Source organism: Dryobates pubescens, chromosome 18 (assembly GCF_014839835.1).
Source record: "Dryobates pubescens isolate bDryPub1 chromosome 18, bDryPub1.pri, whole genome shotgun sequence".
Taxonomy (NCBI): domain Eukaryota; kingdom Metazoa; phylum Chordata; class Aves; order Piciformes; family Picidae; genus Dryobates; species Dryobates pubescens.
Window position 1 is genome coordinate 5399138 of NC_071629.1, and position 27925 is coordinate 5427062.

The 27925-nt window shown below is 49.4% G+C and overlaps 1 protein-coding gene across 1 annotated transcript; it reads left to right on the top strand.

Moving 5' to 3' along the window:
• The first annotated feature begins 639 nt into the window (after positions 1-639).
• Positions 640-27870, top strand: LOC104306395 (rho GTPase-activating protein 20). Its single transcript, XM_009907359.2, has 15 exons — positions 640-684; positions 9509-9591; positions 13164-13334; positions 13891-14040; positions 16073-16114; positions 17446-17530; positions 18873-18950; positions 19668-19734; positions 20422-20610; positions 21038-21213; positions 21817-21978; positions 23519-23628; positions 24540-24729; positions 25370-25487; positions 26059-27870. The coding sequence occupies exons 1-15, from the start codon at positions 673-675 to the stop codon at positions 27786-27788; spliced, it is 3363 nt and encodes a 1120-aa protein (XP_009905661.2). The 5' UTR covers positions 640-672; the 3' UTR covers positions 27789-27870.
• Positions 27871-27925: the final 55 nt, after the last annotated feature.

Here is a 27925-nt window from a genome sequence, read left to right on the forward strand (position 1 = left end):
CTTATCTTTTCCCACCCCTTGTCTTATCAAAGCACTTGGACATGTTCTCGAAGGCCACACGACTTGCACTGGTTCAAGAGCCTTTCACTGTAGGAATGTGCATATTTCTTCAGCAGCCTCACCTGGCAAACTCCCCTCTGTTCACCCAAGTTATCTGATCTCAGAGCTCTTCATCCTCCATGATAAGCTTCTCTCCTTCCCTTTCTCAGTCCATTGGCATCTCTTCAGGCTGCGTTTTCAGGCCCCTCCTTCACACCTCCTTTTTTACACAGTGCTGCTCCCATCTGCCTTTCCATTCCTGACCTTTGCCCTGCTGCTCAGTGATGTCTCTTTCTTGGCCTCTGTCCCTGTTCAACCCTTAATGTCTTCCTGCAACTCCAAAAACTGGCAAAAAAAGAGTGCAATTGTTCAAGCCAAACTCAACTTTTATTTGCCCAGCTCATGTAACTTTAGACTTGCAGCTCCACTGAAATTCATGATGCTGGGATCCTCCTTTGAGGCTGGGATAGTTATTTTTCATTCCATCAGCTGCAAAACTCTGTGGGATTAAATCCTACAATTCAGCAGAAACCTGTCATGAGCTTTGAGGAAGGTTTCAGCAGGGACTGTTGCTAAAGTGTGTTGCCCATCCTGATGCTGACAGGCAGATGAGCAAGCAACAGAAAGAGGAAAATGCCTTTCATGGTGAGTGTGCTAGCAGAGATGCTGTTGATTAACCCATTTTTCATCCAGCCAGCTCTGAGAATGCCATTTAACAACCCCATGTCTGTATAATGCTAACAGGATGCTTATAAGGCATAGAGGGATTAATGTTCAGCTCTAATGAAATCCAGATGCACAGAGCTGCCTCTCTTCAAGGTCTTCTCCTTGGCCAAGCTGCAAATAAAATCATTTAACCATTGTAAACAGAGGAGAAACACCAGACTTGCTGCAGGTACTTAAACTCACAGGCACCAAAAGCTGCTGGCAGTTACCTGGTAGAGAGGATGGGGGTCACCTGCTGACCCTTTGCCTGCAACAACATCATTATAAGGTAGGAATTTGAGACCTGTCTTGGGGAGCACAGTTCCTGCAGGCGCTTGCATTAGGGCTGGGGGAAGCTGGCTTGGAGACAAGCCTCCTTTTATCTCTAAGAGAAAGCCAAGGTAGGTATAATGGTGGTGAGTGTCTGGTCAGGCTGTGCCAGGGGCAAGCTGGTGAACCACTAGCAACGTGGCAGCTTGCACTGGTTGTGTGTCCAAGGATAGGTAAGGACTCATACCGCAGCGTTCGAGTGGAGACACACTGTCTGCTCAGGGGACCTGAAGCCCTGGCAGGGGCTGGACCAGCGTAGTCAAGCTCAGAGGCCCCGCTTTGGCAAGGCTGAAGTAACTCTGTGGCTGGGGAGACCCTGCTGTCTATGGGGGTTTAATTTTTAATGTGGCAGGAGGAGGAGTTTCGAACCAAAAATGGAGGGGGAGGTATCCTAAAGACATACAGGAATGTGTTACATTTTTCTGCTCCTCAGGTCTGGCCGCTCTGCAAGCTTTTCCTTCTGCCAAAGCTCAAGTCAGTGGACTATTTATTTGCATTTTTAAAGGCAGAGCATGAGTCTTCATTTACTTTGGCCCCAGTGATGAATTTTTATACTGTGAAACGCAGCAAGTTCCCTTCCAGTGCTGTGTGTACATCCAACTTTACGACAGAAGCTTCTACCCCCAAATTACCAGCCTGAATGAAGTGGTTTGAAGGGCTTTAGAGAAGTGTGCCCCACTGATTTCCCACATGACTCTTCCCAGTGGTCCCCCCACCTAACTGTTTGAGCCTCATGATCAGAGCATGCAGCAGCTTTGGTGCTAGTGGAGACCATAAATGTGTGCAGAGCTGTGCAGAGGAGTTTTTATTTTCAGACCTACAGAGGCAAAGAATTCCTCATGGTAGGTTCCTGAGGTAGCTTTCAGCATTGGTTTAAAGGCAATGGATGAGGGATAAGTCCCACTGTAAAGTTCTGTCAGAAGGTGTGGGGGGAATCTGTTGCTGTGGGGTTTCACCATGGGAATGAGCATTGCAGGGAAACCCCCATGGGCAGCAGCTGTTTGGTCTAACTTATTGCCAGCAGATACCTCAAATTTGTTCGGTTCTGGACATCAGAATTGTGACCAAACCTTCAAGAACTCCCAAGGAAAGGTGAAGAAATAAAACAAGGCTTTACTTGTCTCACTGCTTTTGGCCTCCTAAGCTAGTTCTAGAAGGGGAAAAATGCTTCCTCTAGTGACTGTTAGCTTCTGTCCAGGCCAGAAGTATTTCTACATTGGCATCAGTATTTATTGATCTCTTCAGTTGCCATCAATTAGCAATTGGCTGTGCTGGTTCCAAAGAAGAGAGTCAGATTCGTGTTGCTCCCAAGTTTTTCAGGGTGCTGTTAATGCAAAAAAAGAAAGGCTTTGTGCAAGTGCCCCCTTTAGATCTTCAGAGCCTGATCCAGCCAAAGGTGATGTCTGTTAATCCTCAGTGGCAGTAAATTGTTGTTCCCAGAATACACAGACACCCCCCTTCCTGCTGAACCTTCAGATCTGCAAAGACCACCCGTGGATGTTTTCAGCAGCAGCTGCCCATGCTGCCCACAGATTCTCTCCACCAACACTCTATCAGTGGGCTGAGGCTTGGAAACAGCAGGGTTTTATGAAACTCCTGTGTTCACCACTTTTCACCTCTCTGGCTGGTACTGGATGCTGTAGTGAGGAGGCACAGAGCTCCAGGTGGACACCCAAAGTGTTCAAGGAGGGATGGGAGCTGGGATGAGAGCTGTGACCTTGTCTTCCTGCTTTAAGCTTTTGTCCCCCTTTTTTGGTACCTGTCCTGCTGTTTGGATGACAGCTGAGAGGTTCACTTTGCTTTCAGGCCCTGGGCAGTGCTCTATCACTGGACTAAACTGTTGTATCCTGGGACCAGACCCTTGAGCTCATCCCAAGGCATGGATGATCCTAGTGGAGGACAGTGCTGTGTGGCCAAGGCTGTGTTCGGTAGCCAGAAACACAGGTCCAAGCCCCGACAAATTCCAAGTGTCCTGATCTGGGGTCCAGCCCAGTGTCATTTAAGAGCATGGACCATTACAGCAGCTGTTCAGAAAGACCTGCTTCAGTCAGGAAGACCTCAGGTGCTCCATGAGACAGCAGTGCCCTCCATGCTTTGCAGGACATCCTCTCCCATTGCCATCCACTGCGGTGTTGTCCCAGACTCCCAAGGAAGGCTGTGCAGGCACCATGGGAGCAGGGGAAAAGAGTGGCATGGAACAGATTAGTGTGCATCAGACTAATCCACTCCATCCACCTCTGAGTGGAAAACCCACTTGGCCTTTGGCAGCTGAGAACTGTTTCTCCTCCCCCCCCTCCCCCCCCCCTTATATGGTACATTTTAAAAGAAACCAGCAGCAGGGCTCCGTTTCTTGGAAGGAAAAGGAAATGTTTCAAAGTGTGTCCTTGCAAACTGATTTACTGCCATTTGGGCTCTGGATGCTTCAAGAAATGTTGGAGTTTGGTTGGAGTTTTAGTGGTGAGGGACAGGGAAACAATTAGCGAAGCAACAGGGGAAGATGAAGCTGTGTAGAGAGGCTCAGAGAAATGTTTACACCCGAGTTTCTCAGCTCAGAGTTCACCTTAAGCCCTGCCCTGTCTTCTCTGAAGGGATTTGCATCCACTAAATAAAATTCTGGGCTGTGGCCACCCAACACTTTGTTATGCTTCCCCCCTCTGATTAATTAGGCTAATTATGGACCTTAAGGAATTCGAAAGGTTAAAAGCAGGGGAGTTAAGGATTCTCCCTAGTATTTGCAAGGACTTGCTGAACCATGTGCTGGCAGAACTCACCCCAGATTGCTAGTAAAACAGCTGCCCTTCTTCTGGGCACTGAATTTTCAGCCTAGGTGAAGTGGTGAGAAGTGTTACCATGCAAATGCACAGACACATCCTTACCTGACGTGAAGGAACAGGGAAAACTGAGGCTGGATGGCTTGGAACAGGAAGCTTGTTGAGATTAAATGTTTAGGCCTGGCAGGATTTCTGGATGTCTTCTAAAGACATGTGAGGCTTGAACAGCTCTGTCACCTAGCAAACCTTCCAAAGCAGTGCTCCATCAGGTTAATTATCCCTGCTACTCTGGTAGCAGAGGCACAAGGCTCTTACAAGCTGTATATAAGGCTTCCCCTAGGAGTTGAGTGACCTTGTCCTGGCTCTTCCCCTGCATTACATGAGTATAAAGCTACTGACCATAGTGGATCAATGGTGATTTACCCTAGCTGAGGATCTGATTGGTTTTGCTGGACTCTGCTACATCCCAGCAATACTCAGCAAGGTTTGAGACAGCTCTGTGTCCTCCCATCCCCCCTCCCTTCATGCATGCCTTGGAACCCTCCTCACCTCCCAGGACTGTTGGTGGGGTTACCTTGAAGCTGGGTGGGCCAGGGCAGCAGGTGGCAGGGGAAATCCTGGGCTGGGGGTCCCAGCTGCTGTTCTTCTCAGAAAGTGGTTCATATAGTGCATGGCTTTTGGAGGGTCTGCTCCATTTTGGAGCCTTCTCCCTCCTCCCTGTCAGGTCATGCTGGCCTGGCCACCTGGCAGTGAGCTGCAAGGAAGCTGGTTAACAATGCTTAATCATGATCACCATCACCACAACAGACCTCTGCTAATATATAGCATCTTTCCCTGGCTGGGAACTGGGTAAGGATGGGAAAACCAATGCAGGAAACAAGTCACAGCCCATGTCCATGTTGTGGACCTAGAATTCTGAACACTCACCTTTTAAGGGACATTTGGGGAAGAAATGGAAAGGTTGTTATCTTATTCTGGGTGGCAAGCAGGGCAGGGAATCAAGGCTGAGAAGAAAACAAGTCAACTTCCAAGGAGCTGGTGGCATGATGTGTAGGAAGGAGTGTAGTTTTTCAAGCCAGTATCACCCAAGATCAAGCTGCTAGAGAGTGGCACAGGATCAGGGCAAGATGCAAGGCAGGTAGGCATGGCTGAGGCTGCCTCCCGGTAAGGTGACACTGAGTCCTTTCCCTTGGAATGGATTTACCCATTTGGGAGCAAGGGGAAATAACAGCAAGACAGCAGCTTTTGGAATGCCTGCTAAAAGGACTCCTGGACATGGGGTCACTTTCCAGTTTGTACTGTTTCTCAAGTGGCAGATGAAGTCTGGGAGCCAGGGCAGAAGGAGACAGCAGCCATGCAAGCGAAGTCTTCCCTAAACTCAGTGTCCATCAGTATAAAATGACCAGCCCAGTTGCTTTCATGTTACCTAGTGCCTGATTTTCTTGATGCTGTGAACTATTTCTACTTCTTTTTCTTTGTCTCTCTCTGCTGGGGTTTGCTACCAGGAGATGCCACTGCAGCCTGACACAGGCACTTTGCAAGAGCATCCTGCGCTCACATAAACAAGAGACACAACAGAGCCGGCACAGAAGTGTCTCACATTATCTCATTAAGATACTTGTGCAGGAATGCCACTGCTAACATAAACTCATTATTGGCTGGCAGAGCAGCAGCAGTTGTTTTCATGTGGATGAATCCAAGCCCAAGAGATTGGTTGTTTCTGTGCTCTGAACTGGATTCTTAGCTATTTTTTCATGTTGCCTGCGAGCTCAATAACCCTGCACTACATTTGTACAGTCACTTCTGCTCTGGTCCAGCAGACCAGTGGGAAAATGTGCCTTTACTGGGTTCAGCTGATCAATAGCAGCGATCAGCTACCTGCTCTGACACAACATACCGATGCTTTGATGAGAACAGCAGCGTGCCAGTGTTGCAGACGTTGCAGGCTTTGACCAGCTGTTGACAGAAGGGTTTCCCTCTTCGAGGCAGGTGTCATTTTTCCTCAGCTTCACCCCACCTTAACTATCTGAAGAATAACATTCTAGTGCAGGGGTCAGTGGGGAGGGGAAAAAGAAACCCCACTCTTGCTGGCCAGCTGAGCTGATAGCGGAGGCCATACATGGGTTTGGAATGAGGGGCATTAGACTCGCAACCTTCCCAGTGCCAAGGAATACACAGCTAAAATTGGCAGTTCAGAGATGAGTAATGCACAGACACAGCCCAGAGTATTGCAAGTGTCCAAGCACTTGCAGAGTATGTTGGGTAAACGAGCATCTGTTGCCATGGCATCAAAACAGCGCAGAGATTACGCCGTGTCCCTTTGGCGGCTCTTGGAGTCCAGCGCCTGGTTAATGTGAGCAGAGCTGGCTTCCAGCAAAAGCACTCCCCACCTCTGACATGGAGGAGCACAGTGAAGTCTCCCCTTCATCCTTGTGAGGAAGGAAGGGCTGCAGGATGCTGCCAGCACTGGCTCTGGGCTGTGGACAACCAAGCATCCCCTCCAGGCACAAGGGTGAGTGGGCTGTGGCTGCCCCAGAGAGCTCCTGTGTGACACACAGACCTCGTGATGGTCCATAATGAGATGGAAGGATGTTTGTTTGGAGAGTAGTCACAGGATTTCACTGGAAACCCGAAGTTGTGCCTTTCTGAGACTTTCATGGGCAGTCCAGTGTCAGCTATAAGTGGTGCTAGTTAGTGAACAGGTCCTCAGACTCCTCTGGAGAAGTGCAGTGGGTGGGCAGGCAAGGCTTCTTGGAAGGCGTTGCTGCCACCATTCAGATACAATTTAGCACCATTCCTAATGGCCAGAAGAAATCCAGCAGTACTGACTGCCTGTTATGTCCCCTGGGATTTATTCTGAGTGAAAGGTCCTCCTGCACTACACTCACACATCATGTATCCTGGGGTGCATCAAGAAAAGTGTGGCCAGCAGGTCTAGGGAGGTTCTTTTCCCCCTCTACTCTGCCCTGGTGAGACCACACCTGGAATACTGTTCCCAGTTTTGGGCTCCCCAGTTCAGAGAGACAGGGACCTGCTGGAGAGTATCCAATGGGGACCCACAAGGATGATTAGAGACCTGAGCATCTACTCTGTGAAGAGAGACTGAGAGACCTGGGGCTGTTTAGTCTGGAGAGAAGACTGAGAGGGGATCTCATCAATGTCTGAGGCTGGGTGTCAAGTGGATAGGTTTAATCTGTCTTTTGGTGGTGCATAGTAATAAGACAAGGAACAGTGGGTACAAACTTGAACATGGAAGGTTTCACCTCTCCATGAGGAGAGACTTCTTTGCAGTGAGGGTGATAGAGCATTGGAACAGGCTGCCTGGGGAGGTTGTGGAGTCTCTTTCTCTGGACATATTCGAAACCCACCTGGATGCATTCCTGTGCAGACTGCCCTGGGTGATCCTGCTTTGGGAAAGGGGTTGACCCCAGTGATCTCTGGAGGTCCCTTCCAACCTCTCATGTACCGTGCTGCTGTCTGCCATTGCTACTTCTTACCATACAGAGACAAATGTAAGGGTGGCCAAAGCGATGTCTTTAGCTACAGTAAGGTTACCATGTGCCATAGGACAGAAGCTACTCTCATGTGCAGGGTTTTATTACAGCAGCAGTCAAGATGTTACTACAGTGCCCCTAGCACACATGATGCTCTGCTGCTGCTGGATTCATCCAGTGACCTTTTAGCTGACAGCTGGCTGGGGCTTTCCACCAGGCAACCGCACCCATCCTTTCTCCCTGCCCTCACACACTGCGTGGCTGATGCTTTGTGCTGTACCATGGTTTGTAGGAACATTTTATCCTATTAAGGCACCTCTGAAATCCAGATGTTCTCTTTTAGTAAGGAATAAAGCATTTTTGAGCTGATGTTGTTTTTATTTAGCTCTCTCAGTCTCTGAAACTGCTGAAGACAGATCCTTGCTTGGCAAGGTCATACCAGGGGAGGAGGGAGGAATCGCTGTCCGTCTGTCTGTGTCTACGCACATGCACGTACACAAGGAATCTGCTTAGAGAGCATCACTGATGTTGCAAAACTCACTATTCATACATCAGGAATTTATGAAGTAGTCCTACTCCACCTCATGCACTCTTTTGCACAAGGTTGTACTTTGGAGGGCTCTGCTGGACCTGACCAGGCAATACACTGGGAGCCTGTGTTGTGGAAGGCTCTTGCCTGTAGAATTCCCTGCTCTTATGTCACAGAGCTGTGTTTTAAATGAGGTGGCCCATGAGAAGTGAGCCTTACCTGGTAGCTGGACACCACCCCACCCTCTACCGCAGACTCCCTTTCTTGAAGGATGGTAAATCACAAGCCACCAACTTTTGAAGTGGTTACTAAGGTTCTTAGTTTCTGGGATTCCTCACAGAGGTCCTTGGAGACAGACTTAGAGCCATGCTGAGCCCCTGCAGCCCCAGAAACGAGTGAGGAAGAGCAGTGCTTCAGACCAGCCCTCTTGGCCAACTTTTCTGCCTGCTCAGAAAAATCAAGGGCACACAACCATGCCCTGATGCACACAAATTGACCACAACTGCTTTGTTCTTGGCCTTTCCCTCAGTGAAATGAAGATAATACCTTCCTCTAGCATCATAAGAATGTCATGTCCCTCTGGTTATAAGGTACTGAGCTGTGGCAAAGTTGTGTGCTCAGAGATGGGACTAATGAGCTCGTGTGCAATACTCCTGCATGCAGCAGAGGGTTTGGAAAACACACAGTTAACAAAGGCAGCAGGCTTCCTCCACAGGACCTTTTCTCAGCCAGCAATCCTTGTTTCTTCTATTCTTAGGAGATTCCATGTTTTGATAGGTTCAGAAGTCAAAAGATCCATAATTCTCAGCATACTTTAAACTCCCCAGCACTTAAAGCTCTAACCCAGGCAAATGCTGCAGCTCTAAATGAGCTGTGGGACAGATTTTTCTCCCCATGCTTACCCTAGGGGAGCCACTGATGTCAGGATTTCTCACCCAGGCTAAAAAAATCTCTCTTCTTTCTCTGGCACAAAAACTCTTTTGACAAATGAAGGAGAACTGTGACCATCGTGGGTGTATGTTGAGCTGGGTGTTTATCATTCCTAACTCAAAAGTCTCACTCTTCCAGTCACCTCACCTCTGTGCTAGACAAGACTAAACGAGACAAGTGTCTTGAGCTCACGCTACCCAGAGAGGGGCCTGCTGACAGTCTCTTTGCTGAATCTGTGATCCTGGAAAATGAAGGCAGAGAAAAAAATCTACTGAGTGACCTCATCCATTCACAAATGATGGCTCCCTACAGCACTGAATGCTGCTCACAGCTTTGTCCAGTACTAAATTGGATTGCTCTACCGTCCCTTAACAAACTCTATCGTGGCGCGAGCGTTAGGAAGTTTTTCCTGACCTTCAGCCTTTGGGGTTTTATCCTCTGCTTAATTTCATGCCATTGCATTGAGTTTTGGCTGTGAAAACTGGAAGCATTTCAAATGAGGGAATCTGTAAGTGTCCTAGAGCAATGTGAGAGCTGATGAGTGTTTTACCAATAAGGAAGGGGAGGGAGGTGTCTGAAAGCGCAGAGCGTGGCTCTTGGTGCTGATGTTTCCTGAGTGGGGACCAGATAAAAAGAGAACTTGGAGAGTGCAGTGAGCTGCTCTGCTTCCAAGGTGGCCAGGCTAACTGGAATGTCTTTTTGTCTTGCAGAAGATGAAGCCCATAGTCCAAAGAAGACGATCTACTCCATCTGCCATTACAAAAGCTCTCTGCAAGTCAAAGTACCATTCCAGGTAGAGGAAATACCTTCCTGATTCCCTTTCCCCACCTTTCTCTTTCCCTTTCCCCACCTTTCTCTTTCCCTTTCCCCACCTTTCTCTTTCCCTTTCCCCACCTTCCTCTTTCCCTTTCCCCACCTTCCTCTTTCCCTTTCCCCACCTTCCTCTTTCCCTTTCCCCACCTTTCTCTTTCCCTTTCCCCACCTTCCTCTTTCCCTTTCCCCACCTTCCTCATTCCCTTTCCCCACCTTTCTGCCTTTACAGACTTGAAATCAAACTGGTTTTCAGATTCACATAAGGGTGTTGAAGGTTTGTAGGCTGAGGGAAAGGAGGAAGATGAGGTGACATTAACATTATGGTATTTTTCTTGCCAAATAATTGCTTCCCAGGCAGAGTCTGGACATCTACCTGATTGAATTCCTCTTTTTTTTCTCCATCATGTTTTCTTCCCTTGTTCTGTTGGAAAGGGAGAGAAGCTCTGTGGGGGTCTGTCAGCCAGCTGAGGTCAACCAACTATGCAAGGCTAGCTGGTTATTTCTAGGCACATAATATTACATTGAGATTTTTGATGGCTCATAGCCAAGTTTAAATGCACCTGGACAATATTACACAGTGCAGACACTCAAGTAAAATCAGGTACAAGAAACAGTCTGTAAGTTTCTGTTGTGTGGTTTCCCTGTGGACCCTGTTGCAGGCAGGAAAGGGCAGGCAGCAGCCAGAACTGGCTGCAGGTCCTGGCAGAGAGCAGGTGGAGAAGGGATGAGGTGCACTGGGAAGGCACAGGGACACACAGGACGGGGGCTGGTGTGGCATTTGCTGCATTACATACTGGGAGTGTGGCAGCATCATCCGTGAGGAGCATCCTGATGTTCCATCTCAGCACATCCCTGCCCAGCCACCCTCTGGGGACTCACCACCAGAGGCCTCTTCAGCCCCTGCTCCATCTGTTGGACCACTGATGGGAGGGCTGGCTGTTATTTGGCCAGGTCTGAGATGCACATTCACCTGGGCACGTGAGAGGGCTGGAAGCTGTGCCTGAGGATGGAGGGAAGGAGCGCTAGGAAGTCTGCCCATGCCCTGGCATCAGCTCAGGATGTCTGGTGGGACAGTCACATCCCTGTCAGACGACAGCAGCTTTCCCTTGCTACCAGTCTGGGTGGTAGAAAGCCCCCTCTTTTGCCTCTGACACCAGAGCCATCCAGTGCTCCTGCAGGTGTAAAGAACCAGGAGTATCAGCAGATAGTGAGGTACAAACATGCCAGACATACACATCATGGGCTTCAGCTGTGCCAGGGGAAGCTGAGATTGGATATCAGGAAAAGCTTCTTTACTGAGAGAGTGCTGAGGCGTTGGAACAGGCTGCCCAGGGAAGTGGTGGAGTTGCCATCCCTGGAGGTCTTCAAGAAGCCTTTCAATGTGGTGCTTCAGGATATAGTTTAGAGGTCATAGTAGCTGGGTTATGGTTGAGCTTGATGATCCTAAAGGTCCAAACATAATGATTCTATGATCTTCTGCTGAAATGGTGAGTGCTCAAGCCATGAGCTGACTTCCTTGGTCCTTTAGTGGGATCTGAGCCCTCTTCAACCCCATCCTCTCTTCCTCTTGCAGCACTGTGTAACTACTAGACACAGATGAGGGTGTATCCCCCTCCTTTCTGCCGTGCTCTTGACAGCAATCATAAATAGCATTTCCTGAGAGATTTGTTTGGTTTGATTTCCCACCCCCCCCCTCTGGAAACAAAAAGAGATGATCAAGCTGAACTGATTGACATTTTGACATGAGCCAGCCCTCCTGAAAAGAATTGCCCCTTTTACATCACACCACAGCTAACTGCTGCAGAGTACAGCCTGCTTTCCTGAGGCAAGTGCTCGGGGTCAGTCTCGTAGGGCTCGTTTCATACGGAGGGCAGGACTGCTTTTCTTTGCTTGTCTGCTGACCGAGTTATGTGGCTTCTTTGTTATTCCTCCCACCCTCTTCTAAATTGCACTGCCCCCCCCAAAAAAAAAGAAAAAGGCAAAGAGAAACAAATTCTTGACTTTATTTGGCTGGAGAACATCCTTGGGAGGCAGGGAGGGAGGCTTTGACCGTTTCTCATGACGGATTGCTGTGGAGGGAGCTGGTACGATGCCATCTTTGCTGAGGCCACTAGAGCATTGGTGAGATTTTTTTATCATCATTATTTATTTTTCCTCTTTTTTTTTTTTTTTTTTTTTTTGTGGGTTTTCTTTTGCTGCCCTGCTCTTGTGTTTACAAAGCTGTGTAACTCCTCCAGCTGTAGGAAATCCACTGCTGGGTCCCTGCGATGGTGTGGCTCCCACTGCTCAGCTGACGCACTCAGAAAGCTTTTAATGTCGAGCTGAAAGGTGATTTAGCTTCTCACTTGTAGGGGCAACATAAGCCAAGAATTCTTTTGTTGGTGGCTGCAGAGTGGTGAGGAGGGAAGAGAGAAGCTTCTGCTTGCTGCAGTGTGGGCATTCCTGGGACTGGGAGGGGGTGACTTTGAAAAGCAGCTACTGGCTTGTTTCAGTCTCGCTGCTGAGGAATCAAAGGCACCCGGCTCTGAGGTCAGTGGGAATGGAGTTAAGACTGGCAATGTCAAAAATACAGCCCTTAGAGCTTATGGTTTTCAGTTTGCTTGTGTAGAGACTGCCCTCAGACTAGGGTGGTATTGCTGAGGGGTGGAGGGAAGTCAAGTGTCTCTGTCACACATGTCCTGCCTGCAGGCGAGGGTCATATTTTTGTTTGCACATAGAGACACAAGAGGATTTCTACCTAAAGCTGAGGCCACACCTCAGAGGTTAGCCAGTTCAGTCAGGGCTGGGCACATGAGAACAGTCTCTGAGCAAGAAAGAAGGAAAATGTCTTCATCTTCATCCAGCACAATCCCACCTGTAGGGCAAGTGTATCACAGTGTAGACCCAGGAAATGACTGTGGGACCTATTGCGCTGCCAGCAGGGCCAGGCAGAGCCAGGAGCAGCACTGGCAAGGGTGCTGAGAGGTAAGTGTGGAGATCAGCACTTGTCAGAGCTCCTCCAACTGGGGAGAGCATAAAGAAAGGATCTGGTTAAATGGTTTGTTGACTGCAGTTAACATCCAGAACCCACCTGGGAGTTTTGGGAACAGTCAGCATCTGTATCAGTCTGAGAAGAAACAAGATGCTGGGCTGCAGCCAGGCAAGCCAGAATCAGATGGCTGGAATTAGATGAGTACATGCAGTTTGTTTCCTCTGTGCTGCAGCCCTTGCACTGACAAGCAGGGTGGAAAACATGTGCAGAAATGGCAGTCCCTGCCCGTGCCAGGCTGAGCAGTGCCACCAGCCATGGGGTTTCCATATTCCTTTTGAGTCATGGCTCACACTCCAGCAGCTTAACTTCCCCACATTTGGTGTGGGCATTTAGGCAGTTTTACATCTCTCTGAGGCTGGTAAAATTAACTGGGCAGAGGCAGGCAAATGCTGTTCATGACTGAGAGCATGGGAGAAGCAGGGGGTTATCAGGCTGTTCCAAAACAGTTGCCTGTGTCCCAATCATGAACCCTTGTGAGAAAAGCTTCTGACAAAGTCTTGTGATCTTTCTTCCTCCTGCAGGGAAACTACCCTTTCCTCCTCCCATTCAGACAATGGGCTGCCTAGTGGGGTGTTCAGCAGCCCAGGCTCCACTTTCGTCCTGGACGAGCGAGTACAGCTAACTGTGGGCCTGCAGACCCAGGAGAGACATCTGATCTTGTTCAGTGATGTGCTGGTCATCGCCAAGTCCAAGTAAGAGCAGTTCACACCATCTCCTTCTCCCCAGTATGTGTGGTTGAAGCTAGGCTCCCAGCTGCTTGCGGAGCAGGCATCAAATCATCTCTTCTTTACAAGTGTGGGTCTAAAATGTGGCACCTCCCCCTTCCACCAGCAGAAATTCTTCTGGCTGTTGATGTTTCACTCCATTTTCCTGAAATAGAAGGTTACCTAATTGATTTTGCCCTTTCCCTTGTGAAGCAGCAGCACGAGGGCAAGAAGCAATAAGGAGAGACAGCTGACTCCTGGTGTGGCTACTTCTGCCACCCATCAATGAAGATCTTAGGTGACTTGAGTTACTAGCATAGACAATCGCCACCTACATGCAAGTGGCTCTAGTGAATCACACTGCTCTAAGCTGCAGCTGTCCCACTGCAGCCATCTAACCCCAAAATCCACTGCAAAACTTTCTTGCAGCGCCTCCTCATGCCCAGACATTTTGGGGTTGCTTGTTGTTGCTTGCCGTTGTATCTGCATTGCCAGACTCTGAAGGCTGGGCTCTGGCTTAAGAAATCCATCATTTGAATTGCAGGTCCTCCTCCAGCCTGAAGCTGAAAAAGCAGGTGCCTCTGAGTGAAGTGTGGACTGGCACCTGTCTCAGTGAAGTGACAGAGAAAAAGATGAGTCCTGAGAATTCCTTTGTCATCGGCTGGCCTACCACCAACTATGTTGTTACCTTCAGGTACCTCATCAGACCCCAGACCTCTCTCTGCAGCCTAGCAGCTACCCAGTGCTCTCATATGTCAAGCAGAACTATGACTGAGGCGGCTGCAGGGCCCTCCTCTCTTCTTCTCTCCATTGAGAGGAAGATTTCTACTCACATTAGGCAGTGTAGAATATAAGAATAGAATAGAATAGACCAGACCAGACCAGGTTGGAAAAGACCTTTGAGGTCATCAAGTCCATCCTCTCACCCAGCACCATCTAATCAACTAAACCATGGCACCAAGTGCCTCATCCAGTCTTTTCCTAAACACCTCCAGTGATGGTGACTCCACCACCTCCCTGGGCAGCACATTCCAATGGCAAATAACTTTTTCTATGAAGAACTTCTTCCTCACCTCCAGCCTAAACCTCCCCTGGCACAGCTTGAGACTGTGTCCTCTTGTTCTGGTGCTGGTTGCCTGGGAGAAGAGACCAACCCCCACCTGGCTACAACCTCCCTTCAGGGACTTGTAAGGAGCAAGAAGGTCTGCCCTGAGCCTCCTCTTCTGCAGGCTAAGCAACCCCAGCTCCCTCAGCCTCTCCTCACAGGGCTGTGCTCCAAACCCCTCCCCAGCTTTGTTGCCCTTCTCTGGACACCTTCCAGCAACTCAACATCTTTCCTAAACTGAGGGGCCCAGCAGGTTGGTCCCTGAGAGCCTTTCAGAGGACCAGTCCTTGCAATTTTTGTTGCAGGAAGGGCTAACCCTGCTGCAGAGCATCCTGGAGCATCACAGCCAGATCTGCCATAGCTAACCAGCTTGTGCCATCATATAACTGGCAAACAGGTTGTCTCAGTGCCTGTCAGCAGCCATTTCTGTAGGAGACCAGCCCTAGTTTGAGAGATTTTTGTAACAGGTTGGTTGTGTCAGTGAAAAATGCCAGCTGGCCTTGTGCCAGGATCACAAATCCTTTATCCATGCTTAGTGTGGCATGGGCAGCTCCTGGGCAAACCTTCCTCCTGCAGTTGGCTGCCAGGGTGTCCCCAAGCCCACAGCAAAAGGACTGTAAAAATGGAGAGGTTCTTCAAGGTGGGTCTACACAAGCAGCATGGTCCTGAGTTTGCTTAGACCTTGCTGACCCCAAAAACGGAAATGCAGGGATGCATGGAGGCTAGAGAGCAGCCCATTCATGTCCAAATGCCATCTCAGAGGCTGTCCCAGTGTTGTGCCTGAGTTAACAAAGCTCCTTGAAAAGCAGGTGAGCTTTTTATTACTTGGAGCTCAGCCTAGCCTGGCTAGATTGAATCTAGAGGTTGTACATCCACAGGGAGCTCAGGTCACTGCTGGCTCAGGCATCTCTGCTTCATACTCTGTTTTGCAAGGCAGAGAGGTCAGCAGTCTTCAAGGGTCGCTCTGTCCTCAGGGGTTCTTCTGGCACAGTTGGGAAGGTCTGATCTGACCTGATGCTTTTCCTTCTGTGGGGCAGCTGCCTCGGTGGCAAAAGGAAGTGGTTCCATACATACTGCCTCATCAGTTCCAAGGGTCAGGATGGTCTCTCCCAGGTGATGCCTTCCTGGTTAGGATTCATGCTTGGCCCTGCAAGCTGCCATTTGTGTCTCAGTCCAAACTCAACAGCAGTTCCATTTCCTTCACGTCACTGAGACCTGGGTAACCCACGTTGGCAGCAGAAGCTTCTAGGAACAGCAGCCTTTGGGAAGGAAATAATAAGAGAGAGAAAATAGCAATTAAAGGTCACTGCACAAAATAGCAAGGGCTGACAAGATGAGTTAACTCCAAGCATCACAGAAAGATATTTGCCCCTTATCTGAACACCCTCCAGCCAGGGCAGGAAATGTGAGTCCAGTTTGTGGCTGGGATTATTTTGTTACTATTATTTTTGTTGCTGGTTAAAATAGGACAGAAGCAGGAAAGGACTATGCTTTTGTTCCAGGGCTTTGCAGGAAGGAACTTTTGACTTACAGCTATATATAAATGAGCCTGGGTAGAGTTACCAAAGGCTGTTGCCCACTCAGCACTCGTTTGATGATCTGCTTCCCTTTTTATCTGCAGCTCAGCTGACGTGAAGGAGCGGTGGTTGTCAGCCTTACAGTGGTAAGTGATCCTCCTCTCATCCTCCTCCTGGGTTGTTCCTCTGCAGTCTTCACAGAAATTCCTCATGCTAGGTGTCAGGTGGCCCTCTGATTTTCAGCACATTATCTAGCTGCTGTGTGAAAAATCCACCTTTGAAACCTGAACGTGTTAGCCCCTGGGCGACAACAAGATTGGTGTTAAGCACAGAATCAACCAGGTTGGAAAAGACCTCAGAGATCATCAAGCCCAACCTATTACCTTATACCTAACACCTCCTGACAACTAAACCATGGCTCCAGGTGCCACATCCAATCCCTTTTTGAAATGGTCCAGAAGAGATGAAATCCACTAGAAGATAACATGGTTGGGGCTCCTTTTCTCCTTTAGAACCTGAGGCTGACTTTGCTAGTCACTATGGAAGTGTCACAAGTATTGCTGACCCTTCAGATAGTTTTTATGTTCAAGTGTAAAGTTCTCATTCCCTGGCATGTAGAGACTGCAGCTGTTTCTTTCCCAGGTTGCATTTCTGTATGTTGTTCCCATTAACCCCCAGGCAGAAGTGTTTGTAGAGGTACAGGGAGAGGAAGACATCTCTTAATTTATGGAGAACAGCAGAGATCCCAAGGAATGGGTTGGAAGGGACCTCCAAAGCTCATCCAGTCCAACCCCCCTGTGATGAACAGGGACATCCTCCACTAGAGCAGGTTGCTCAGAGCCTTGTCAAGCCTGACCTTGAATATCTCCAGGGATGGGGCCTCAACTACCTCCCTGGGCAACCTGTTGCAGTGTTCCACCACCCTTATGGTGCAGAACTTGTTCCTAACATCCAATCTAAATCTCCTCTTCTCTCATTTCAAACCATTGCTCCTTGTCCTACCACTGCAGGCTTTTGCAGGCAGTCCCTCTGCTGCCTTCTTGTAGCCCCCTTCAGGTACTGGCAGGCTGCTATTAGGTCTCCCTGGAGCCTTCTCTTCTGCAGGCTGCACAACCCCAGCTCCCTCAGCCTGCCCAGAGGTGTTCCAGCCCCCTGATCAATTTTGTGGCCCTCCTCTGGACCTGCTCCATGAGGTTGAGGGCTCCAGAGCTGGAGACCATCCTCCAGGTGGGATGCTGGGAGGCATTGTGCTGCCACATGGGATTTTGCTGGTCTGGGCCCTCAAGAGAAATAAAGAAACCAGTGAGAGCATGTGAGCACACTAAGAGCATTGCATGCTGTTGTCCCCTTCATAATTAACCTGTATTTATTACTGTGCCAAAGAGCAGGTTCTTTGGACTTCCTGGATCCAAACCTTAGGGTCCTCCCCGAGTTTGTCTGGGAAATTATATTCCCTTCTCTTTTCTTTGTCTTTCAGGCATATCAATGAGGCAAAACAGAATGAATTCCTGAAGAGCCTAACCCTCCAGATCTTTGTGCTGGATGCTGACAACTGTTCCTCTGTAAGTGAAGTTGGAGATCAATGCTACATGGAGGTCTCTTGGGCAGGGGTGGGAAGGCAGGGCTGTGGTGCTGCAGCTATTCCTGTTTAAGAATTCAAGTCCCACATGGAAAGCCTTCAGAGGATGTGGGTCTGGGCAGCTGCATCCTTCCCCCCAGAAGCTCACTCAGAGAGTTTGGGTTTGGGAAATCAGGAGGTAGCCAGATCCTTACCAAAGAGCAGTTAATTCTTAAGATTGTTCTTGAGCTCTGGCTTCTTTTCTCTCTTCTTTCTGCTTCACTTCATAATTGGTGATGGTTTGTGGTTGAGTGCCCAGTCATTCCTGCTTTCAGTGCAGTAAGTTGAGGCTATTGATCATGAAAGAGTCACTGGTGTGTTCTCCTGTGTTGATTTACTGGAATGTCTTCCAGTCTCTTCATATTTATAGTGTACATTTCTAGGCCTCATGCCAAGCTCAGTGAGTCTGATTTACCTCCTGGGCACTCTTCTCTCAGAGAGTGACTCCAGACCCTGGTGGTTCATTAGCGTTATGCCACATCACCCTTTGGAGTGATACTGCTAACAGTCAGATTCTGATGTGATCAAATACAGCACCTGAACACCACCTGCTTCCCATTATGTCTACTGGGCAAAATCTTTGGACAGAGGAGGTAGCAAAGAACAGTTTTCACAATGTATAGCCACCAACCTTAACCAGGGATTCCAGTGTAGCTCAGGTTACTACAACTACCTGAAGGCAGGTTGTAGCCAGGTGGGGGTTGGTCTCTTCTCCCAGGCACCCAGCACCAGAACAAGAGGACACAGTCTCAAGCTGCACCAGGGGAGGTTTAGGTTGGATGTTAAGAAGTTCTTCCCAGAGAGAGAGATATTGGCTATTGGATGTGCTGCCCAGGTGGTGGAGTCACCATCCCTGGAGGTGTTTAGGAAGAGACTGGATGGGCTGCTTGGTGCCATGGTTTAGTTGATTAGATGGTGTTGGGTGATAGGTTGGACTTGATGTTCTCAAAGGTCTTTTCCAACCTTGTTAATTCTATTCTATTCTATTCTATTCTATTCTATTCTATTCTATTCTATTCTATTCTATTGTATTCTATTCTATTCTATTCTCTTCTATTCTATTCTATTCCATTCCATTCCATTCCATTCCATTCCATTCTATCCTATCCTATTCTATCCTATCCTATCCTATCCTATCCTATCCTATCCTATCCTATTCTAAGCAAGACCCTTCAGTAAAGTCAGTCAATGTCCAGATGAGTGATTGTTTCCCTCAGATTGTCAAGCTACAAGAAACTGCAGCCAAACTCCCTGCCTTCTTAGCTTTTCTCTGTTTTCCATTCCAGACTACTGCAGTCAATGTGTCCAGTGTGGAAACAGCAGAGAGTGTGATAAAGAAGACCCTTCAACAGCTTGGACTTCCTGTAAGTGGCAGCTGCATAGTCTGCCAGATCAGATCTAAGGATGCTGGAAACACCTGGTGTACAGCACAGTGTGGATGTGGAGCAGTCTAGATGTGCTGTAGCCATCCAGTAAGGCTTTGGTACTCTCCAGAGCAGAAGTTGAAGCAATCCCTTTATGGGGGTGCCCAGTGTTAGAAACACAGACATTTACATGCCTGCATTAAATTCAAACCTGGTACAATGAAGTCCTTTGGATTGCAGAGGACTTCAATGCTTGCAATCCAGCATTAGAATTGGGCCAAGCTGGTCAAGAGATTATTGATACAGCCATGAAAGACTGAACAAATCATTGATGCTACCTGATGACTTTGCCCATTGCAGTGGTCCAGTCTTTCTCCCTGCAGAGGTTAGCAGGGAGCTTTGACTGTGTCCAGTAGTTTACTAGCAAGGGAAGTTGTGGAACATGGCTAAAGCAGGCCAGGAAACCATCATGGGGGTTTACATCCTGCTGCTTCTCGGTCTTTTCTTCTCCTGAACCTTTCCCTTTCAACTCCAGACAGACTAATCCAAAGTGCTGTCCCTCCCAGCCATGCAGATGTCCTGGAGAGAGCTGTGCATGTCTGACTCCTCAGCCTTTCAGCCATTTGTTGCTGTCTGATGCTTTCTGAATGCAGCCTTGTAGACCTTCACCATATCCCCCTTCACCTGATATTTTTCTCTTTGTTACTCAACCACCAGGGCAGGACAACTGAACACCACCTCTGGGTGATCTCAGGAAAAGATGACCCTGCCTACCCTCTCATTGGTAAGAGCTCTCCCATTTTCCCTCAGCTCTAGCGCCATGGGAAGAAGTGATGAATTGCACTGGAGGCTGTGGCAGAGAGACATCTCAGACTCTGCACTCTTCAAAGGCAGGACATGCCTCAAAACCCAATTCCATCCCTGTGGCTGGTGGTGTGAGCCTGCAGGGTTACATGCTTGGAAGCTGGTCATGCTCTCACAAGCCTCACTGAAGTTTTGGGCAGCCTCAGCCAACATTTTGTTACCTGTGGTAGCGACATCCACTGATGTCCATCAGGCAGAGCATCTCCTGAGCACTTTACCTCAAGGCTCTGTCAGAAGCAAAATGAGTTGCTGCAGTTAAGTGATCATTCAGCAAGGACATGCTAGGTCCAGAGGAAAGCACTTTGGCAGCTGAAGGACATAGAATTTTTAGATAAACCCACTGGTGGCTTTGAAGCCTCTAGTTAGGCAGCTAGCAGGTTTATTCTACTTTTTTGATGCTTACTTGCTTTTCACTGTGTTTCAGTTCACAAATAAGGAAACTGTTTTCCACACAAGATGTCACATTAAAAGCCCCATTTGTTGCATACAGCTCCTTAACTTTGTCCTCTGAATTGCCACCCCACTCCAGCACCAGTCTGATGTCACAAGCAGATGTGGGTCACTTTGCAGCTTTGCTTGCTCTTTAACACAGCTCTTTGCTCAACAGGGCACGAGCATCCTTTCAGCATCGCGTTGAACTGCCTCCGGGACGCCGCTGACCAGCAGCAAGGAACCAACAATAACACCCTGCTGGCTGATGGGACAGAGGCTTCCTTCCTCGATCAGCTCCCAAAGGAAAAGCAGTGTCAGTTTGTCCTGAAACCCAGGCTCCAAGCTCCAGTGCCACTGAGGAGAGGTAGGGGGCTGTAGGAGTGCGTTACAACCAGGCAGAGACCTTCCTGCTTTCCGTGGCAGTGCCAAGCTCTTCCTAGCACCGTATACATGTCCCAGAGCCTCTGTCATGCCTGAGGAAGAGGGGGAAGAGGGGCTGAAGTTGTTAATGCAAAGGTTCAGAATTAGCTTACAGTCCTTTTCAACTGAAAGCCACTCTCATGCTGCATGGACAGCAAGGTTCTCTGAAGAACTGGTTAAGAGTTTGCTGATGGCTGAGTGGTTTCACTGCCATGCGTTATCTGCCCAGCCCCATTGAGAGGGCAGTGATTAAACACACGGTGGGGGAAAGTCCTTGCTTTGCTGGGAACTCTGTCTCCACTGTAGATGGCTCCCTGGCCAGTAGGAAGGACACAGAGAGGTGTGTAAAGAAGGCCTGTGTTTTCTTCCAGAGTCACTGCAGAAGCACACCAAGAGGAAGAAGTCCTTGATCGACTGGGCCCTGCGCCGCAGCACCAGCACCCCCACGGGCAGCCCTCCGTCACAGTCACCAACCACCCCACGGAAGCTCTTTGGCCTTTCTTTGTCCTCTGTCTGTCCTGATGGGATCCTTCCCAAGCCAATCATGGTAAGGAGCAGCCTGGACTGTTCATCCTGACATAAGCTTGATGAGTTTAGCCCAGAACCTAAAGCCACTTGTAGTATTTATGAGTATTGTCCCTGCCCATGGCAGGGGGGCTGGAACTAGATGATCCTTGAGGTGCCTTCCAACCCTGACAATTGTATGATTGTATGTGGAAGACCACCATTTGCTTGTGATTCAGATCTAGCTCAGCAATTAGGGTGAGAACATGCCTCTTCTGTGTAATCCATATCACCTTGGGCACAGATGTCCAGCATGTTTCAGTGGGTGTCTCCAACCAGGTCATTGCAGGCTGACAGAAGGCAATGCCAGCAGACAAAGCCATGCTGCACACCCTAGACCTCATTCACTGTATGAGTCCACTGGGCTCACACTTGGCACAGGATAAGTGTACCCTCAGGAACTGTGCCTGCAACTAACCTGCAACAGGCTCTTGTCCCTGGTTAAAGCATGTGTCTCCTGTATGTCTGTCCTCTCCCTGGTACTGACCAGGGCTTCTGCTAACTGTGCTATAATATGTGGGGTATGATGCACACAAACCAGAGGGCAAAGTGTTGGGCTCTTAAATACAGCTGAGCTTTCTCTCAGGACATGCTGCTCCTGCTGTACCACGAAGGTCCCTCTACTAGGGGCATTTTCAGACGTTCTGCCAATGCCAAAACTTGCAAGGAGCTGAAAGAGAAACTGAACTCTGGAGATGACGTCCAGGTGGATGGAGAATCAGTCTTTGTGGCTGCAGCTGTCATCACGGTATGTTTGGCCAAGTGACTCAGCTGCCTGGGCTAACAATGCCTTCCTGCTTCAAGGAAGTAACATGAGATTGTATGGGTAGGGAAGATTGGGAGGGGAATAGGAAGCATTTTCCAGCAAGGCACGTTCTCACCTGATGGCTTGCTCCATCTGTGTGCACAGCAGTACCTGCCTGACCCAGTGGTATTGTTTTCCCATGCGGGTACAAGCAGCGGCCCTCAGGCCAGTGCTTCATTTTGCACCTTCCTGTACAAAACAGCCTCCAGCAGGTGATACAGGACTGTCTGCCCCCCAAGATAACTGTGGTGTCCAGACAGTGCCAAATAACTGACCTGAGCTTGGACTCAGCAATTGAGATGCTGCACTGACAAGGGCGTGAAGCCCTTTGGTGGCAGCAGCTAAGATGCTCTTTGTTCTTCTGGGCACACAGAAGAGGCTGCAGGGAGATATGGGAAGACTTGAGACATTTTAAGGGCAACAATCTGCACCTCCCCTCAGAGGAGCTGGCCTGTACTATCTGGACCCTAAGCCTTCATCCTCTGATCAGCCACCAAACAAGGGGAAAACAGCTGCCATATCCAAGCAGAGGGGCTGTAGTGGGTGGGGGCTAAAGCTTGTGATAAGACCCAGTTTTAGTAAGATAAAGCTTATCTTTGCACTGGCAATGAAATCTGGTCAGAATAACTAAGGCATCTGAAATGTCAAAAACCATCCCTAGCCTAATACAAAAAGCTGATGACTGGGGGGGGATATTCAGGCACTTTCCAACTGAAGATGTCACTGAAGTTGTTAAATAGTGCCCTGAGAAAATGATCAGCAACCCTCATAGCTGAGGAATAGAATAGAATTAACCAGGTTGGAAAAGACCTTTGAGATCAGCAAGTCCAACCTATCACCCAGCACCATCTAATCAACTAAACCAAATAAACCATGGCACCAAGCACCCCATCCAGTCTCTTCCTAAACACCTCCAGGGATGGTGACTCCACCACCTCCCTGGGCAGCACATCCCAATGGCCAATCTCTGGGAAAAACTTCTTCCTAACCTCCAGCCTAAACCTCCCCTGGCACAGCTTGAGACTGTGTTCTCTTGGTGGTTGCCTGGGAGAAGAGATCCACCCCCACCTGGCTACAACCTCCCTTCAGGTAGTTGTAGAGAGCAATAAGGTCTCCCCTGAGCCTCCTCTTCTCCAGGCTAAGCAACCCCAGCTCCCTCAGCCTCTCCCAATAGGGCTGTGCTCCAGACCCCTCCCAAGCTTTGTTGCCCTTCAGTGTTTCAAACAGAACTACCACAGCCTTAGGGACGAGTCCCTTGCCTGCCACAGTACAGATGGGTCCTGCTCAGAGAAGGGACAGGGATGAGGGCTGGCTGCTCACCCTCTGCCACACCATTCTGCAGAGAGAGCCTGGCGGAACTGGGGAGGGGAGGAGAACTGTATTGTGGGTGGTGTCTTGTTGTTAATGTGAATAACCAATGACTGTGTGCAACCAAGCAACTCAACACTGACCAGACTGCTCTGCATATATATATTTAATTCAGGATTTTCTCCGAAATATACCTGACAGTGTTCTATCCTCAGACATGCACGGACTGTGGATGGAGGCTGTGGACACGGAAAACCGGGCACATAAGATTGAAGCTATCAAGAGGTTTGTGAAAGCCTTTGTAGAAGCTTCTTTTGGTGGGAGAAAAGGGAGAACACAGCCCTCAACCTGGCCTTCTTGGACCTGAGGCAGTGGGCCATGAAAATGATCAGGGGGTTGGAACAGCTCTGCGACGAGGGCAGGCTGAGGGAGCTGGGGTTGTTCAGCCTGGAGAACAGAAGGCTCTGGGGAGACCTAAGAGCAGCCTGCCAGTACCTGAAGGAGACTAGGCTGGATGTCAGGAAGAAGCTCTGCCCAGCAAGAGTGATTGGCCATTGGAATGTGCTGCCCAGGGAGGTGGTGGAGTCACCATCACTGGAGGTGTTTAGGAAGAGACTGGATGGGGTGCTTGGTGCCATGGGTTAGTTGATTAGATGGTGTTGGGTGATAGGTTGGACTGGATGATCTCAAAGGCCTCTTCCAACCTGGTTAATTCTATTCTATTCTACAAGAAGGGACTATTTCTGCAGTGATAGAACAAGGGACAATGGTTTGAAATTAAAGAAGGGTAGATTTAGATTGGATGTTAGAAACAAGTTCTGCACCATGAGAGTGGTGGAACACTGGAACAGGTTGCCCAGGGATGTAATAGAGGCCCCATCCCTGAAGGTATTTGAGGTCAGGCTTGACAAGGCTCCGAGCAACCTGCTGACTGCAAGGGGTTTGGACTAGATGAGCTTTGGAGGTCCCTTCCAACCCAAACCATTCTATGATTCTGAGACTCCTGGTGATGCTTCAGGCCACAGTAGAGCTGTTCCTGATTGCCAGTGTCAGAACACTCTCCTTTTAACAGTCTTTCTGAGCATCGTCAATGATTCTGACCCCAAAAAATGTCATTAGAAGGGGGCAAAAGCTTCTGCTACCTGAAGAGCAGATGTAAACAGCACTCTTTTCCTTTGTCCCTATTCCCTGAACAGTCTAGTCAACCAGCTTCCAGAGGCCAACCTCATCTTACTGAGACACCTCTTTGGAGTCCTCCATCATATTGAGCAGAATTCTGGCGTGAATCAGATGAATGCCTTTAACCTGGCTCTTTGCATAGCACCCAACATGCTGTGGCTACCAAGTCCCACTGGTCCTGAAGAAGAGAGCAGGTCTACAAAGAAGGTAATCAAATGGGTTTGGCCTCATCCTTGTCTTCCCCCTTTACTGCTTTTTATGGTCACTATATTTTGTAGACTGAAGGAAGGCACAGGATCAGTGACAGTGCTGAGTGGCTTGCAGGCTTTGTCCTTTCCCTTGTGCTATTGTGCCCATGCTGGTAGAGGAATTTAGCCACTCAGTTTATCCAGGGTGGAAAAAGAAGCTGTGGTTGCTTTACCAGATGAACTTCCTATGTGGTAAAGCAACAAGAAAGATGGAGCAGCTGCAGTTAGACACTGCCACTTGAGCTGGGTCTAAAGCCATCTGCCAGAGACAAAGTAAGCAGTGAACACACCAGGGCATCAGAGAGGGGGAAAATGCTTGCTTGTAGCTTATCAACAGTGAGGGAAGTTGGAGACCATGCTGTACCCAGCTCATTGTACCAGTTCATGGGGCTCATATTCTCATCCCAGGTGTAGTTCAGCCAGACACATTGCCACATCTTTACAGCTTGCCATGTTCTTAACAGCTTCTTGAGCAAAAGGTTCTGTAGGAAATGGCATCTTCATCAAAGGGAAAAGGAGCACTGTGGGACTGATTTGACTTGCTTTGTATGGGTGCCTATTTGGTCATGAAACTGACTGTAAATTCATGTCTCTGCCAGGTGGCCTTGCTAGTGCAGTTCCTGATTGAAAACTCAGGAGAGATTTTTGGAGGTGACATTGCTTCCTTGTTTCAAAGACCAGACAAAAAGCAAGCAAAGAACTCGGAGGACTCTCTGGGTAAGTTTGTGATACAGTACCTTGCAGAATGGTTTAAGAATCTTTGGAGAGGTAAACTCCTCCTGCAAAAGAGTTTGCTTTCCCTTCACATCCCTTCCAAGGAAAAGCACTGAAAACCAGTTGGCTTTGGTTTTCCCTTTGCCTGTCAGGCATAGGCAGGAATTGAGGGCTGAGGTGCATCACTCCAAATGTGTCACCAAGGACAGCTGTCTTTCCCCGTGGCTGCTGTTCAACCTATTCCAGCCATCACAAAAATTTAGTGTGGGTTTAGCAATGCCATGTCTCAGCATCTTTTCTTCCAGCTTAGTGCTGTAAAGCTAAGCCAAGTGGTTGAATGGAAAGAGAGGGAGTTGTCTCTGGTAGCTGTCCTGTGAGTGCAGGCCAGTGGTGGAAGCTCAGGTCACAGAGCCAGGGTTTTTTAATGTTGTTCCCAGTCCTGCTGTGCTCCCTGTGAAAACAATGGATCATCTTTACTTTTCCATGGACTTGATAATACTTCCCTGCCTTGGGTGTAAGGTAATATACAGGGTTAGAAGACAGGCAACATACTAATTTGTGTTCTCTGCCCCAGGCATAGGCTTGGCTCAGCACGATGATTCCTCTGACGAGCTGGAATTTTCTGCTTGTGACCCAGAAGGACCAAAGCACCACCTGGTACCTGATACAGATGCCCTCTTCGAACCATCCAGCAGTTTGTTACTTGACGAGGATCAGGAAGACTGGGACTTGTTCAGCGAGATCACAGCCTGCTACCAAAGCAAAGCCCGGAAGAACGCCAGCGCGGACAGCTACGACCTGCTGGAGGAGGAGGCCTCCTTCTGCTCCATGGGCTCCATCCGCTCGCTCAGCCCGGCCAGGGACCGCTGCTCCTCGGAGCCCAGCGTCTGCCTCAGCTCCCAGCTCCCCGCCCAGAGCCACGAGCCGGTGGCTCGCCAGTCCAGCTGCGACGCCACCATCATGCACAGCCACACGGACTACATCCACAGGCTCAAGCAGCTGCAGGTGGAGAGCCAGAAGCTGATCGATGAAGGCCTAAGCCCTGGGGTCAATAAGGCCAGGCAGAATTTGTGGCAGTCGCCTCAGACCGACTCTCGGGTGATGAAACTCAGCCCTCAGAAATCCAGCCTGTCCAACAGGTCCAGCTTCTCTAGCCTGTCCTCCACTACCACCTCCCCGTCTGCCTCCTCGCTCAGCTCCTTAGACAGTGCTTTCTCCTACTGCTCGGAGTCATCAGCCATCAGTCCAACAGACGTCTCATCCCTGCCATTCATGTTTGGCACATCTGCCAGGCTTCACGCCGTGTCCCCCAGGATTGCCAAGAGGTCCCCAAAAGAGTGGCACAAGTCCTTCACATCTCCTGTGTCATTACATCCGTGTGACCTGGACAGTTTCCATGAGTGTGAACCCAAGGCTGCAGAGAGCAGTCATTGCCTTGGAGAAAGAAAAAGTTCTCCACCTGTCAGCGGAGCTGCTGTGGGAAATCCAGAAACTGACATTGACTGGGAAGAAGAGAGAGAGCTGAGTGCTGTGGGGACCCCCAGCCTGGGGCTCAAGAGCCAGCATCATACCAAAGAATTTGAACAGCTTCCAGCTGCCAGCCTAGCCAGTGAGAAACCCCCACAGATCAGCCACCAGCAGCACAGGGAAAAAGCAGTGAAGAGCATAGAAATCAAGTGTGCTGATGCCTGCCCTCCAAGCCAGGAAAGCCTGAAGCGCACCAAGATAACTTTTTATGTGGCCCCAGACAAGGAAGGCTCTTGGGGGTCTCCAGTAGAAGAAGAAGAGGAGAGATCCATGGCAAACACCAGCAGCAGTGACTTGCTCAGCAGCAGCAGTGAGCAAAGCCTTTCCAAGAGCTTGCAGACTGTGAGAGTCCACATCCCCCAGACGGTTTTCTATGGGCAGAATACCCCCCTTGTCATGCAGTCCATCTCCAGGCGCTGCCACCACAGACCAACACTCCCCCCCCTGCAGGCAGAGCACAAAGAGAGCCCCCAGAGTGCCTCCACCCCCGAAGAGCTGGAGAGCAAGCCAGGGGAAACGGCGCAGGCGCCAGCCCCGAGCAAGGGCTTCAACACATTCAGCCACACCATCCGCATCATCCTCCCCACCTCCATTCGAAACACTGTCAGGGAGTATTTCAAGCAGGATGAAACCAAGACCTGTCCCACAGCTGAGGCAGAAGCAGTGGAGAATGAACTCCTTCGGAGCAGGGTGGAGTGGCACAGGAGCCAGCCGCTGGCAGAGGCGGCCACGGAGGAGCGCGAGACAGTGGCGTTCGCGGAAGAGACGTTTGTCTAGGGGGGGTGGACGTGGAAGAACTGAGTGTGGTTTCTGTAAGATATGACTGAGGTGTGAAGAATCCAGCAGGCTGCATGGGGCAATCAATCAGTGTCAGGTGACACTAATGTGTATGTAATGTTGAGGTGTAACATTCG